We start from the raw sequence: 15,791 nt of genomic DNA, 5'->3' as shown, positions 1-15,791 counted from the left end.
TATTGCAGAAAAAAATTTTTTCTTACAGCGTGACCGGGATTTAAACCTACCGGCAACTTCAGAGGTTGACGCAATTAAAGTAGTGGGATATACTAACAGTAATAAGCCACAAAAAGGGGTACAAACAAACGAGGACACATACAGGTGTAGCTAATATAGGCGTGTTAATATTATTTTATTTTTGGAAACGTGTATATAATAAAAGTTAAAACATGAACTTTGTTTTAAAGAAATGTTGAGGTCTGTAAATAAAATGTTTGGCGAATGACAATAACATATATTACTTAAAATATCTTAAGCTCTCGTGAAATATCTTTTAGCCACATGGGAGCTCTTTTCATTCGAGTAAATCTGTAACATAATAATATATCTGTAATGAATATGTATTAAATTTATAAATATACAAATTTACATTTATACAGAATGAGAATGTAAAACCTCAACTAACTCCAAAACTTGTTGAACTATTTTCATAAAATTCCATATGAGGGATTTGTGTTAGTACGGTAAAAATTAATGAGAAGGTTATAACAATATATTTAATGTAATAATAAATTTAAGATCCCGACTATTTTCGAGTCCAGTATTTTTTTTTGTTTGTAGAGCCTTAAAATTCCTTAAAAACATATCCAATTCACCATTATTTTTATAATAAAATTATATTTGTTACATTTCCAACATTTTCCATTGATGTAACTTGTAATTGCATACTTCATACTGAGGTAATTCGCATTCTAATCGTTTTATTTTTAATAATTATAAAGGATGATGCATTTCAACGTTAAAACAAAAATCTCAAATAGTACGGCAGCTACGAGAGGGAGTCCCATAGCCGTCCGTACTTCTCTCAGTTTTAGAGCGTTTCCCTATGTTTTTTTGATGTGTAGAATCGATTTTTCGAGGGTGCCAAGCATAAATCTATTCAAGTAAGTTATTATAAGCAATTTAATTGTTTATAAAGCTATAATTCTTGAACGAAGAGAGATATGAAAAAAGTTACAAATAAAAAGATTTATTTAAAACAAATCTACAAAAAAGGTCTCTACAATTTTTCCAAAAAATAAATATTTAAAAAGTTATTGACAATATAATGAAAATTATTACAAAATTGACGTTTTTTCTCACTTTATCACATGACATCACTTTATGACATAAAAAGATTTAAAGTAGCTCATATTAAACGATAAAGTAAAAGCTTCAAAATGAGATGTGGTGGAAATTTTAAATATTATCTGTTAAAAAGTTACAGAAATGTTTTAAGGGTATGTAAATTTAAAAAAAAACGAGATGCACCTTATAGTAACTTGAAGTGCTAATCAATACGAACATTTCGATCACTTCCAACTATTTTTTCGACCCTTAATTGAAAAGTTGAGTTGGTAATGAAATATATTTATTAATTCATTGTTTTATTGCATTTAGATTATGTTAGGTTTGAATACCTTTACCGAAGTCTGAAGTAATTGCAAAATACAACCACTCAATGGGAGGTGTTAACTTAGATCAAATTATTAGCACCCATAGAATTTTCATAAATTCACGAAAATGGACTTTGCGATTAATTCATGGCTGGAATATAAAAGAGACTGTCAACTAAAGAAATATTCCCAGAAATAAAGTATTTGATTTTCTTCACTTTCGCTTTGATGTAACCAATGGTAAGGAAAATAAGAAAAACCAGCTCAGCTTGTGATGATATACCAACATCATCAAAAACTGTCAGAAGAGGTGAGAAAAGACCCATTGCTGAAGTATAGTTTGATAATGTTGATCATATGCCCCCCTAGGACAATAACAAGGAACCCACTATAGTCTATTTCAGAAAGGTATACAGTAATAAAATGAGGAATTCCGTCCAGTTCCGCGTCGACCATAGGTGTAGGTCTTGAAATATTGTGTAGGGATTACTTAGGTAGTAGATTATATAGTTACGTTTTGCGTTTTACCTTCTATTCGTGCCTCAGCCTAATTCCAACCCTATTTCAGATTCGGCTTAACCATGCGCCGTTAGGGCAATGGTGCTTTACCCAAAATTTTTAGACTTTTATAAGTATATTTGTTTAGTTTAACGCATCAGTATTTGCTGTTAAACCGTAAATAGTGTTCGAAGTATTATAAGATTAGTAATGTAATGGCGACATTTACACCAACGAAAAGATGTTCAGAAGCAGTACAGAGCAGAGCAGAAAAAAATCTTTTATCTTGATGAGACGTGGATTAATGAAGATTATTCAGTACCAAAAATGTGGCAAGACAGAAATATAACCAGTGCTCGCCAAGCTTCCATGGAAAGCCTATCAACGGGTACTAAGGTGCCTTCAGGTAAAGGGAAAAGACTAATAATCGTCCATATCGGAAGCAAAGAGTGATTTTTAAAAGAAGGTTTGTTAACCTTTCAGTTGCGCCACACGGGAGATTACCACGAGAACATGGATTCGGATGTTTTTGGTGAAATGATAAAATATCTTCCGGCTGATTCAGTAGTAGTTGTGGATAACGCAAGTTATCATTCTCGACGCATAGAGAAGACTCCAACTTCATCTTGGAGAAAACAAGAAATTATTCACTAATTAACCACCAAATGTATTGAATTTGAAGATAATTTAATGAAAAAAGAACTATTAGCTGTAGCACATTTACACAAACATCGTTTTACGAAATACGCCTTGGAAGATATAGCAGAAAAACTGTGCCGCGCACCCCCGCCATATCATTGTGAACTAAATCCTATAGAACTGTATAGAATCTGTATAATGTTATTTTATGAATAATATTCAATAAAAAATAAGTGTACCTAATTCTATGTACATAATGCCTAATTTTTATTCTGTTAAAATAAAATTCTTTCCTTTTTACGACCTATCCTACCGGCACGCCTTTGGCACACTATTTTCAGTGTTTGTAAATGGATAACAATAGGCTGAACCCATATATTGACCCCAACCCGGGTGGCACTACCTTCACTTGATAAAAAAAAAGAATTTTACAATGAAATCAATGCCAAACTATGAAAGTGGCTTAAATATTCGCTGGGTCATTTTGTGGTTCCTTTGCATACCTAATGAGATTTTATTGCTCTATACCTTTCTGAAATAAAATATAGATGCAAAATGGCACATTACAAACAGCGTAATCATATTTTTTATCAAAAGTCCACCTTTGACTTGTAAAAAATTGCAATTGTTTCGTAAATTTCCGTTGAAAAGAAAGTCTTATAACAAGTAAAAAATTGTTTTCTGACCTTTTGATCGGCAATTGATAAGTCCCAATGGTTTGTATAATGTACAGTCACAGTACCATTATTTGATGAGTTAAAAAACACTCGGAAACAAGAAAAAAAAAATTTCACAAATAAATAAAAATCTGAAAGGGTTAAAGGTTCATTTGCCACCAGCTGTGATTAATTTTGTCTCGAACGATGAAATTTGCGTAACGTTTTTATCTACGCACGTACCACTTTGAAACAATTTATAAGAAAACTTGAGATAATTAAAAGATTATTTAGCATTGGAATTACTTTGAAAATTTGATAACATCAAATGACATTTGTAAAGTAGGAATATATAATTCTGTATAGTTCGTACTGCATAGTATAAAAAATATTTTGTGGAAAATCTGAATTTGCACTCCACTCTTCAACTCCCTATCCATAAAAAGGAAAAATTTAAAATATTATATGCAGCAAAACATGTGTTTACAAATAATTTAAAATTATTGAATTGATTGACAGGAAATGAAATTTTATCATAATATAGGCTGAAATTGTCCACCATTGACAGGAGGAGATCGCAATGAACGCAAAAGAGATAGCAGACTTATAGGATCACGTATTTGCTTGAAATTCAACTCTTGATTCGCGGGAAAAACTACGACCCAGCCTATATGCAGATTGGAAAATTTCTCGGGTTCAATCCATACCAAAAAAAGAAGAAAAGATGGTTCACAACAACTACCGTCAGATTGCTTTAATCCACCCTTTGCCATAATAAAACAGTATTTGCACGACCTACTTGAAAAGCAGACGTGGCTCATGAACACCAAGAATTATTCGAGTGTGAAAGGGTTTAGCCTTTTGTGCTTGCTATTTACAAAAACAAAAGGAAACAGCCTCATAGCTTCCAAGTAATTAAATCACAAGGTAGATTACTTTTCAAATCAGTTCATTCTTTTGTTAGAGTTCTTTCAAAGCCGCGATAATAAAAATTTTAATTTAAATAATCCCAGTTTGAAGACAAATTTAGAAACCTGGAAGATTAAAGATTATAATAGATTTAAAAAATTCGTTTATATTTTGAATCATAATTTCAGATATATCCTTTTGATATTTGAAATAGTTCCTGTGTGTTAACTTTGAAGCAATTGTAACCATTTCTTCATCTTCTTTATAAACAATAGATTGTTTCAAAAAAATGGCAGATAAAAAGTGAAAAATTAATTCTGAATTGGAAATGCTTAAAAATGAGTTATAAAAAGGAAAAGACAGTTAGGAAAGTTGACTAAGTTGGGCCCTATGAACCACGACCAATCTAGATTGGATTGTGTGCACTAACATCTAAGTGATAATGAAAACTGTAAAATAATATATTTAAACTTACAATTACACATCCGTCTTCAGAAAATTCGTATTCCCGTTTTGTCTTAATATCTTCAGGACCTACAGAATCGGTTATCAATTTATCTCCTTCTAATGTGGTGACGTTCTTAAAAATAAAATATTCCAAATGAAACCGTACGAAAAAATTTGTACTCAATATGAAAATATCATTAAAAAATCTTTCTAAAAACAGTTAAAAATATGGTGGACCCATTTTTGGGAGTGGTTGCTTACTTTAAGTGTGCCTCCAGGCATATTTTCTTCATAACTTTCTCCCAATTTAAATTTTGAGGTTACAGTTCGAAATAATGTAACAACTGTAATACACCATTGATCGTTTTGCTTTGCAATTTCCAAGGTAGGGCTTGAGGAACACATCATTTTCCTTGGAATGTAAGGTACACCTAAAATAAGAAATTTTCATTTAATTATAGTTATTGATGATATATGATACGAGTTACTAACGCAAAGAGAGGTGCAAGAATATACTAATATTCAAACTTTTTGTTTTAGGGAGTTAATTCATTCATTCAAACACATTTTTTGACAAATTTTATCTTGAAAACAGATAAAATAATATATGAAAACTCTATTATAAATAATGCATTTGTATGTAAGAATCATAAAAAAGTAATTATTCAGTATTAATAAAATTTTATACAATTTTGAGGAAATATATCTCCCAATATCATCTACACTAAGTATCTAATACAAAAAATTGTTAAAAACAAATGTGTAAATAACTTACCTATATCTTTAAAGTATGCATCCAAATTTTCACCTCTTTCAAAAGTGTATTTTCCTTCGAATTTGACCATGATTAACTACTATTTTGAACTGCGAAAGAAATTGTTCTTATAAAAAAAGCAGACAAATTGATTAGTTGGATGTGAACTTGACAAATTCTATAACTACAATAATTATTTATAATCGTTATAAATAATATAGATTAGAAAGTGATATGTGAACAATTCTAGAGAAATTTTTTTTTATCATTTTTATGTAGAATGAGTAAGAGATTGGTTGCATCATATTTATTATATGTGTTCATAATGATAAGAGGTTTAGTTCACGGATTTCAAACAGCGCAGCGACTGGAGTGGCGGGAAATTTGCATATACGAGAGAAAATTATATAATTTTTATATTCTTCACATATATCATCATTGTTCAGATACTCAATTATGCTTATTGAATATAAAATTTGAACTATTCATAGTCATCTCACGATTTATGACTCTATTTTCTAAGACAGATAAATTCTGAACCGAAATTGCAAGAAAATATTGAATAAAATTAATGTTGAAACATACTATCGTCAACGACTCGCAATATGGTCCATTAATTCTTCATTCACACTCTATCCTTTGTCTACACCAGCGCAATTGTGGAAGGTTTATTTTATACAATTGGACACATTTCTCCCATATGAGATACTCCTCCTTACCTCTATCCACCAAATTATTTTAGTACCAAGAACAGTTTTGAAGATTTGCTATTCACCCCTCCACGACAACCGTGTATGGTTACCTTGGCAGCGTGGCGGATCGACCGTAGAAAGGCGGCCCACAAAACTACGGTTCTTACAGTTTCTGATGTTTTTACACAATTTGATTTAGGATATGGGTCATCTTAGATTTATAACTTTGTAATTTGCACAAATTTTAAGAAAGGACTATGCAATAACACAATTTGAATTTTAATAATGAATATACTAATTGTTAATTAATATAATTTGTTAATTTTTCTACTTTTTACCAAAATTAGCCGCTCCCGAATTTCTGCTGCCCGGGCTATAACCCATGTGTAAATCTAGTCCTCTCAAATACCAATCGGTCTGCAATCTTCTAATTGCGACCTAAAAGGTCAAGAATTTTGCAATATATTGAAAAACGATTGCAGATACTTGTATGCATTTTTGAATGCCGTTTTTTTTCTGTCACTAATTAGCTCCTTAAATTCAGTAAAACAGTTGAAAGCATAAGACCGCTAAAATTTATATTTTGACCACTTTTATTACTTCTTTGCTTAATTGAAGTTAATTTTTTATAGTCTCAAAAATGTATTTCATTGTTTTATTGTATCTTACATATATTTATAAGACAAATTAATATATTTGATAATTTTAATCGTTTTTTGTATCAGAATTATACTTGCGAGTATTATTTTAGAAAAATAATGATATATTTTAATTTACAACTTGATTTTTACGTATAACCTTTACAATTTTATGAAATATATCAACTTCTATACTGGGCAAAATGTTAAAACATATCCAATTATTACTTATATGTACGTGTTAGCAATACTTTTTTGAATGTAAAACTATATGGAATTGCCACCTACGTCAAATTCTATCAGATGCCATATTATAAGAGGTTTCTATGCTACTTACGAGCAAATTAACATTTCAAAATTATAACGTAAAAAAATAAACCGAAAAGATTTTCGATTTGAGATAGATGAAACTAATTAAGTATACTATTAAAACTAGTTTTAAAAAAAATCGGTAGAATTGTACGAAATTTTTAGAGTTGGCAACACTGTATAGTATAAGTGTAGAATTTATCCCATTTTATTACATAATTTAGCTCATACAAAAGTTATCCCGGCATTACGTTTTAACGTGATATGCAAGCACCTCTACCATCCATATAACATAATTAATATAAAAACACATCATTCTCTGAAATTTTATATCATTTCAAGATGTTAGTAATTGTAATAACCCTTTCTTATCTGTGAGAAGAATTATGTGATTAAAATGTAACCTTAAAAATTTTAAAATTATTATCATGGAAAATGAAAATGCCAAAAAAACCTCTAAAGATTGTAAAGAAGAAAAACCCAAAGAAGTTGAAACAATACAAAATCAATGGATGGTATGTGGTAATGACAATTTCAAGAACTTGATGAACAGTTTGCTTTTTAGATTAGAAGATGTTTTATTTATGATGAAGAATATAGTGATTGTACTTCATTGAGAGCTAGATTTAACCAGTATTTCATTTTTGGTAAAACATTAGACTGTTCCCAATGGAAAAGAGATTCTGTTAATTGTTATAAATGGGAAAACAATAAAGATATCAATGCAGCTGTAAGTACTTTACAATTTCCTATTTTTAGTCGATAGTTTTTGTTCTCTTTATAATTTTGATATTAAGTAATTAATTACTGTAAAACTATGCTGCGACAGAATTGGTAGTTTTATACTTTTGTGTGGAAGGCATACAATTTGTATTATGATTTTCTTTATCTTTATTTAGTATACAAGAATATATTTTGTCTAATTTTTTTACTTCATTGAACATAAATTTGCATTAAAGGGGTTTAAAAATATTGTATCCATATTTGTTTGAATACAAATAGCTTTTTTATTTTAAACTAACATACATATACTTTAGAGGAAGTAAATTTGTTCATTACTGCTAATTAAATGTTATCATTTATAGAATGAGCTAGTACAAAGTGAAAAACAAAGAAGGAAAGAAAGGCTCTTATCACATTATAGCAATGATGTTTGGAAAAGAAGACAGTCACCTCCAGATAATTGGAATGCCCCACTGCCAGATTATATACAAAAGGATTACGATCAAAGTTACCTCAATATTAAATCTAAAGAAATGAAAGGAGAAATACCGCCTTCATTTGATACAAACTTTAAGTGTAGTATAATGTGATTTCTATAGAAATTTATTAGTTAATAGAAGTAAATGTACTATTTAATAGAGATTGGATATTTTCACTATTCAACTCATTTCCTCAAGTTCCTTTTTGCAAAGTTTATCACCAATATCCTTGCCTCATTTAATCAAATTCAAGGTTAAATTTTATGATAATGTGTAATTTAATGCCTGCAAGATGTAGGGAAGTAGTTGTTTCTCATTGAAAAATTATTTGTTATCAGTGTTTTCAAAAGGTACAAAACTAAATTTTTAAATGAAATTATAAAACAGGATAAAGATTGGATGGAAATTAGGCACAGGGAATACAATGATAAGCTAACTTGTATAATAGGTACTATTAGTAAGATTTTCGAGATCATTTGAATTTAAATGAGTTAAAGATATACAGGAGGCGAGTCACAAAAATGCTTTTTCATTCAAAACATCATCCAAGGTGCCATTTTTCAGTTCAATTCTTACAAAAACACCCAATGATAATTCAGATAACTAATAATCATGAGGAAATAGTCTCCCCATTTCCTAGTATAGAATCCAGTAATGTTGGAAAAACAAATAGGCTTATCATTTGAAAGAATTTTCGACACATGAATCCAATACCAATTTGTTGGAAGAATTTTGAAAAAATAAACCATATTATAATCCTTGTAATAAGTTGAAATCATTAAATTACTTCACTCATATCTGCAAAAGATTTGGGTTTTTTCAAAATTACTGTTGCATTCATATGCATGTTTTCCTGAATTTCCTTCAATCACTTAGGTTTTATAAAGGCATAATTTTATATCTTCAAAAAATAAATGGAACAATCTTTTCCCAGCCGTAGAACTGAGAGAGCTCAATATGACTCTCATTTTATTAATACTCTCAACATGAGGATTGGAATTAACAATAAGTTTGGGTAGTATCATTTATTGATAATACAAAGAAAGTGAATGTATAAAGCTATTTTATAGTTTCAATGCTTTTAAAATCAGTTATTTCAGATCCTATTTTATACAATATACCTAGTGCATCATCTATATCTTCTAAATTTAAAATCTTAGAACACTCTACTATGTACATCTCTATTTTTTCATCAGATTCATTTTCGTTCATCATAAAATTGTTTGTGAATTGTGCCAAATTTGTAAATACGGAACTAAAAGCGTCATCTAGATCAAAAAGTTCCAAGGGTGGTTGCGGTAGATCCTTGAAAGAAGGAGGAAATACAGCAGGTTGTAATGGAGGATAAGGAGCTTCAAATTTTGGAGTAATAATTTTCAGAGGTTCATGCTTAATACCCAAGTCTTCATACAATTTTATTGAATCAGGAACCAGCATTGTATTGATAGAGTACATTTTATGGTCAAATAATTTGGAATAATCCACCACAGTATGGCTTACGGCATCACTTAAACAGAGTTTTGGCTTTTCTGCAAGCATTGCTGTTTCAGGCACAATATGATGATCTATTATATCTATATCGTCATAATCTGTTGAAGGAATCGGGACTTTTTCTTGACCCATCAAGAAATCCATGATAAGTTCTCTTAATTTGTCGTTATTTTCATGATCGAGGTATTTGTCTGAAAAAATGTGACTGGAACCTACTGCTACTAACCTACCTCCTGATTTTTCATTATAATATAAGGCTCCAATAGGTCTATCGATAGGAAACGACGCCAAACCACTGGTAAATGCAGATATACTTGGTTTACTGACACTTAGAGTACAACCAAATGGATAAACAAAACGTATATCCAGTTTTCCCTTATTTAATACTGTAGTTATTTGACTATCACTTATGTAACATTCTTTAGGATGGAAATATTTGAAGTAATGGGTACGTATAATACAGTCAATGTTTGGAATTATACCAAAATGTTCAAGTAATATGTTTATATTACAAGTGTCTGCGGGATTTCCTTCTGTTAGTAAAATCAACATTCTTCCACCTGATTCTATATAATTTTGCATTATATTAATTTCAGATTCTTCAAAAGTTATTTGAGGTGCTGCTAAAATAAATACCAAACAGTTTCGTAAAGTGTTTTCAGTTATTTCTTCTTTGTTAATGATAACTTTTGCTTGAAGTTTCAATTTTCGTTGAAATATTTTAAAGTTTTCATTTAAAGTAAAGATTTCTTGCTTTGTAGAGTTGAATATTATTGTGTTTTTATTATCTAACGAAATATCATCAGTAGGAGCCATACTAGTAGAAATAGATATACGTATTATTCTTATGTGAAGTATATTTATTTTTTCAATTAATTAAAATGACCAATATCTTTTTGTTTGGAGTCAATTGGTTTCTTAGCAACAAATACACACAACATACTGAAAACAAATTTATGTCATTTTTGGCTACGTTCCTTCATAGAGAGTATTGCCCTTTTTGTTTGTCACAAAAGCTAAATAATTGAAAAATAGTTAAAATAAATAGGGAAAACTGAAATTAATAGTAAAAATTATTCAATTCAATAATGTACGAACTGTTTTATTAGCACATACTAAGCATTAATCTACATTGGGACCACTATTTAAATATTCCCAACTTTGCAAAACTCATCGGCTTTATATATAAATATTTATAACTTATGCAACACTAGGTATATTTACTCATCACTGTGTGATAAACACGTTTGTTGTGGGCTTAATACTATCGAACTTTGTTTACTACTCAGCTTAGCGGTCCTAATCTTAGGAAACAACGCTTCGAAATGATAAAAAAGATAATTACCTCTTTGATTTTTTCACATTAAATTTGACTGCAAAAATCAATAAATTGCCAGCATATTGAAAAATTTTTTTCTGGTAACTTGAAATAATAGGTGTGTTTAAAATCTATGCCATTGTAGAAAGTTGATTATTACCTATTCTTTTTGGGTTTCAGATACATTTATATTTACTTCATAGTTTGAAGATTATTATGAGCTATCGGCAACATGGGTAGTTTGTGATACGACAGATGACACGATGACAACATAACTGTCTAGACACGGTGGATAGTAAACTTAACGATCGAGTAAAACTTCTTCACTCTTGTCAGTTTTCTGTTTTCTAATTTGATAGATTGACTCACTCAGGTCAATCCAGAGTTTTGCAAGTGGATACTACAGGGTAGTTAAAAAAGTAACAATAAATAACTATAATTTACAAACTATACTGATTGAGGAATACGGAAAACCCTGTTATCATAGTACAAATATACATATCACTGCAGTAAACATCAATTTTGTGTGTGTTTGTTTGTGAGTGTTCTTATAAATTTGTTTGCTTTGATGAAATACTGTGATAAATAATATAAGTTGATAAAAACCGTGACAATATGGCAAATAAAGATGATCATCTTACTTATTACCGTGAGTTTTTTGAAAACTTTGCTCAAACTATTAATCCGAATGATCCGCTACCTGTTAAATTGGCAAGTTATAAGTTAGTGAATGCAGAAGTTGTGGGAGGAATTATCGACTGGACTACGCAGTATTTATCTCAAAAGTGAGTAAAATATATATTCTAATATTATTTTAACTTACTGTTATATTCTTTACACTTCCCACTTCCTTCCGGGCGAAACAGAATAATACAGCTACTTGCTTGTGCGTGATGACAACTACCGAATGAAAACGAAAACAAAACAACTCTGCTTACAAGGCCAATTTGATTATTAATGTGTTATTTTTAGTTTTCCTTTTTGAGTTCCGGTTTTAAAATCAGAATTTTAAGTATTTTCATCTTAACTATTTACTAGATTGACATATTTTCTATTTCATTTGTGTTTACTGGGTTGACATATTTATTGTTTATTTATATACTGTTGCATAATTTTATTTAGTTTATAGTTGACCCTATTTTTTTCATATATATTTATGTAACACAGACTGTTAATTACTTTTCAAATTTGTTTAAGTTATTAATGATCTGAGATAGGAATATTTATTAGAATTTCTATTATTCTATTTATAAAACACAGGCATAAGTAATCGCCAAACAGGTGAAGAAGTTATAATCTTGAAAGCAGAGAATTTGTATACATATCAATGTTGTGAAATCAAACAATGTTGAATAGAAATGATTTAGCTGGTAGAATCTAAATAAAAATTCTAAAGATTAAATTTTGAGATAATTATTATTTGCTAGTAAACTTATTCACCATTGCTAATTTGCTTTGTCTTTTTTTATAACTACGTTAAAAATTTTGATTTTCTCAATTTTAGTTGATTCTAATACAGGGCTAGTCAAATTACAACTATATTAAAGTACAACATCAAAATTCATATTTTTTCAATAAAACACTCTGTATTTCAAATTAAATTCCACATTTCTCTAAATTTTCCGTTACAACAATCTAAAACTGCAATATATCATACAGGGTAGTTGAAAAGTTATCAGAGTTAAATTGTAATAAGTTTAACGCCCTGTATAATTAGAACCACATGCAAAAGACTTAATCTATTTTTCCCATTATCATTAAAATTCATAAAAATTATTAATTTTGTTGTTATTCATTAAATATAATACAGGCTAAGTGAAGTTACAATTAGGTACAACACTATTTTTTGAATAATACTGTATTAGACTTACCTAATATAAACAAAATCTGTCATTTTCATAATCATTAGAAAATATGACTACAAGGGATGATTTATTTTTTACATCATTTTAATTATACTGAGTGTTGAACTTGTTATGAATCAAATAGACATAACTTTTTAAATACCTTGTATAAAATATCTATGTATAAATTATTATTTTATATCATTGTAGTTTAGAAGAGAAGGAGATCATGAATTTAATATAAAATGTTTTATATTAAAAAAAAACAATTAAGAAATGTCGTAGAGTTAGAGAAGGCCCTGTAAATTTAAAATTTCTTTTATGCGTTTCAAACAATTTCACAAAATTTCATCATTGCGTTTAGGTTAAATGAAATTGTAACTGGTAAACGGAGTAGTTCAAATGTACCAATAAATCTTGTTATCAGATTGTTGTGGGTTCATTTGTGTAACTGCTAAGTATTTTCATTGAAATATTTGAAACTTATTTTAGATGTGTGTCAAGTGCAAGCAAAAATTTATAATGAACTAAAAACAAATATCAAAACTTTAAAATTAACACTACATCTAAAGTTGTGATTCTATTTGCACGTAACAGGATATCTATATATACAGTGCGTTCAACACTTTTGTTGACTAAGTTTCAGTTTAAAAAAATAACTATAATATCCAAATACTGGTAACTCTTGTCTTTGCAACTAACGACTTATCTCTGATAGCTACTGTCTTATACCACACATATTAAATTTTTAAGGTCTATGCTCCCATATTCATTGAGTTTGGTACTATTGTTTTTCTCAAATTAGTGGTAAAGCTTTAGACAAATGTAGTTTCATGAAGATTTTTTGGGAATCTATTTCCTGCGTTACCAATTCACAATCTGTAATTAAAAGAATCTTCATGCAACCTCTACATTTGATTTTATATCAGATTCTAATACCGTTTGCTTATAGCAAACTTTTAAAGATTCTTTTATGATTAATAGTGTTATAGGTTAGAGTATATTGAAAATTAATTGATTGCATAAATTTTGTAACATTTAAATAATAAATAAATACTCTGTGTTTTAAAACAGTGTCTTTTTAAATAATAAGAAAGATTCCGTCAGTAATTAGAACTGGTATATTTACATTCAATCTATTGTCGAAGCTTACTCAATCTGGCATTGTACACCAATATAAAAATAAGTTCTACTTATATAATCTTATAAAGAAATAGTGTTGTTGTATATACTTTAATTTTCAAGTAGAAAAATAATATGAGCATATTTTTGAACAAAAAGATTTTTTCCACATTATTTGCTTGGCTAGTTTTCATTTTAAAGTCCAATGAATATCTAACACTTGACATATTGGTCAAATTCAACATATAAATGTTTTATATATGAATAAATATGTGTTAATAGGAAATACTTTGTGAAAATATCTGAAAACAAAAGACGTGGCGCAATTTGTAACTGTAGGATGAATTTATAATGAAACACAACTATTCTTAGATTTGGTAATATTTTTTATTTTATTGTTTAAACATGTAAATCATTGTTAATAAACTTGACATTAGGAGAAATTCAACAGAATTACTTTATATACTATGTGAAAATAAAAGATTGATTTTTCTGTAATTTTTTTACAAATTTTGTTACAAGTAAAAATAGAGAATTTGTATAATACCTTCTATATTAAATTTTTTTTATATTTTTGTGAATCAATAGATTTATTGATTTTCCTGTTTCTGTAATATTTTAACAACCTTCTCAAGTAATCAGAATCATATTCGAATTTATTCTAGGACATTCGTGTAAATATATTCGTACAATTTGATAAATTAACCTCGTTTAGTGAAAACATCGATTGAAAATGTTATGTGTGATAATCAAATTTCTTGTGGCCTTTCAGGGGATAACTAATTTAACATCAGTCTAGCAATTTGTTCATCTGGCATTATGAAGTTGTCCTATTTGTATATTGTCTATAATTGTCTTTTTTGCACCCTAATTAATTTGTTTTTAATTACTTGCATGTTTTGGACACTCCCTACTGATATCATCCATAAATTCATTCCTGAAAATAGAAATCTATCTTTCTTGAAAATTATATAAAAATCTCTTACTTGTTTCTCTTCTTTACTTATACATTACTGGATTTCAGTATGTTCTTCCATTACTGCTATTAGTGTTCCCAGGCAGATCCCTAAGTAAACATACAATCATTCCTTTTTTTATTATATAGATGATTGCATTAAGCACTGCAGTGCCAAAAAAATGAAATTGAATCCAAGCCAAATATTTAGTTCATTTAAAAAGATAAATTCAGAATCGATTGTACTAAATATTTTACACTATAAAGTCAACAAAAACATGGTTTACAAAACCAACTTGGCTCTCAAGATATGTAAACTTCAATTAAATTCAATTTGGTTAGGTTAGAGCTGTTTTTAACTACCAGATCCTGAATTTTGACGAAAAGCAAAAATTATTAATTAAAAGTTTTTAGTAAATTCTAGAAATAATTAAAAAACATTCCCTAAACATCTATCTTTATCATATTTTCAGGGACTGTATCTCTAATTGTCGAATAATTTTAATAAATATAGAATTAGAGTGAGTCATAAAAGATATAATAAAAACACTGAAAAACAAAAACGTTTCTTGTGATAAATGTGATGTTGTTAACATAGGACAGATATTCCAATATTAAAAATAAACTAAGGAATCATGAATATGATAAACAAAACAGTATAAGAAAACCATGAAATAGTATAAACTATACATTTAATTAAAACAAAACAAATATATTTAAATCAGAATTAAATACAAATTAAAGAGAATTTTTAAAAATGGCAGTTGACAAATGTAATAAAGGTTACCTAATCAATTTAAGCATAATTTATATACTCCCGGTATGAACGAATACTTTAAATTTGTTAATTGCGTCTACATTATAAAACTTTAATTTTCAAATAATCAAGTTTGGAGGTT

General features: G+C 28.7%; 4 protein-coding genes across 7 annotated transcripts in view; 2 read left to right on the top strand and 2 right to left on the bottom strand.

Annotated features, from left to right (window-relative positions):
* Window positions 1-262: 262 nt before the first annotated feature.
* LOC130452710 (fatty acid-binding protein-like) lies at window positions 263-15,061 on the bottom strand. Of its 3 annotated transcripts, XM_056792125.1 has the most exons (7): window positions 14,924-15,056; window positions 11,795-14,874; window positions 6,352-6,451; window positions 5,343-5,431; window positions 4,829-4,998; window positions 4,596-4,700; window positions 263-351 (listed from the first exon to the last, which is right to left on the bottom strand). In XM_056792125.1, the coding sequence occupies exons 4-7, from the start codon at window positions 5,410-5,412 to the stop codon at window positions 295-297; spliced, it is 402 nt and encodes a 133-aa protein (XP_056648103.1). In that variant the 5' UTR covers window positions 5,413-5,431; window positions 6,352-6,451; window positions 11,795-14,874; window positions 14,924-15,056; the 3' UTR covers window positions 263-294. The 3 variants fall into 3 exon arrangements, with proteins under 3 accessions (XP_056648103.1, XP_056648102.1, XP_056648101.1); XM_056792124.1 differs by lacking the exon at window positions 6,352-6,451 and having other exon boundaries at window positions 14,924-15,061; XM_056792123.1 differs by lacking the exons at window positions 6,352-6,451; window positions 11,795-14,874; window positions 14,924-15,056 and having other exon boundaries at window positions 263-4,700; window positions 5,343-5,673.
* LOC130452709 (UPF0545 protein C22orf39 homolog) lies at window positions 7,141-8,325 on the top strand. The gene is made up of 3 exons (XM_056792122.1): window positions 7,141-7,475; window positions 7,526-7,690; window positions 8,046-8,325. Exons 1-3 carry the CDS (start codon window positions 7,389-7,391, stop codon window positions 8,271-8,273), a joined length of 480 nt encoding a protein of 159 aa, XP_056648100.1. The 5' UTR covers window positions 7,141-7,388; the 3' UTR covers window positions 8,274-8,325.
* LOC130452707 (intraflagellar transport protein 52 homolog) lies at window positions 9,175-11,189 on the bottom strand. Of its 2 annotated transcripts, XM_056792121.1 has the most exons (2): window positions 10,999-11,189; window positions 9,175-10,276 (listed from the first exon to the last, which is right to left on the bottom strand). In XM_056792121.1, the coding sequence occupies exon 2, from the start codon at window positions 10,233-10,235 to the stop codon at window positions 9,222-9,224; it is 1,014 nt and encodes a 337-aa protein (XP_056648099.1). In that variant the 5' UTR covers window positions 10,236-10,276; window positions 10,999-11,189; the 3' UTR covers window positions 9,175-9,221. The 2 variants fall into 2 exon arrangements, with proteins under 2 accessions (XP_056648099.1, XP_056648098.1); XM_056792120.1 differs by having other exon boundaries at window positions 9,175-11,164.
* Window positions 11,258-15,791, top strand: part of LOC130452703 (uncharacterized) — a 192,545-nt gene continuing 188,011 nt past the window's right edge. The window contains exon 1 of the mRNA XM_056792116.1: window positions 11,258-11,756. Coding sequence (XP_056648094.1) covers window positions 11,587-11,756 — 170 coding nt within the window. The 5' untranslated portion in view covers window positions 11,258-11,586. The remainder of the gene's footprint in view (window positions 11,757-15,791) is intronic.

Source organism: Diorhabda sublineata, chromosome 2 (genome assembly GCF_026230105.1).
Source record: "Diorhabda sublineata isolate icDioSubl1.1 chromosome 2, icDioSubl1.1, whole genome shotgun sequence".
In the NCBI taxonomy this organism is placed as follows: Eukaryota; Metazoa; Arthropoda; class Insecta; order Coleoptera; family Chrysomelidae; genus Diorhabda; species Diorhabda sublineata.
This window is presented reverse-complemented; position numbering and strand designations above follow the sequence as displayed.

Bases quoted from the DNA above. Each gene is read 5' to 3' on its own strand.
- LOC130452710 (XM_056792123.1), bottom strand. From the start codon at position 5,412: ATGGTCAAATTCGAAGGAAAATACACTTTTGAAAGAGGTGAAAATTTG. The intron at 4,999-5,342 runs GTAAGTTATTTA...TTCTTATTTTAG, and splicing joins TGCATACTTTAAAGATATAG to GTGTACCTTACATTCCAAGG. The intron at 4,701-4,828 runs GTAAGCAACCAC...TTTATTTTTAAG, and splicing joins TGCCTGGAGGCACACTTAAA to AACGTCACCACATTAGAAGG.
- LOC130452709 (XM_056792122.1), top strand. From the start codon at position 7,389: ATGGAAAATGAAAATGCCAAAAAAACCTCTAAAGATTGTAAAGAAGAA. The intron at 7,476-7,525 runs GTATGTGGTAAT...TTTGCTTTTTAG, and splicing joins CAATACAAAATCAATGGATG to ATTAGAAGATGTTTTATTTA. The intron at 7,691-8,045 runs GTAAGTACTTTA...TATCATTTATAG, and splicing joins ATAAAGATATCAATGCAGCT to AATGAGCTAGTACAAAGTGA.
- LOC130452707 (XM_056792120.1), bottom strand. From the start codon at position 10,469: ATGGCTCCTACTGATGATATTTCGTTAGATAATAAAAACACAATAATA.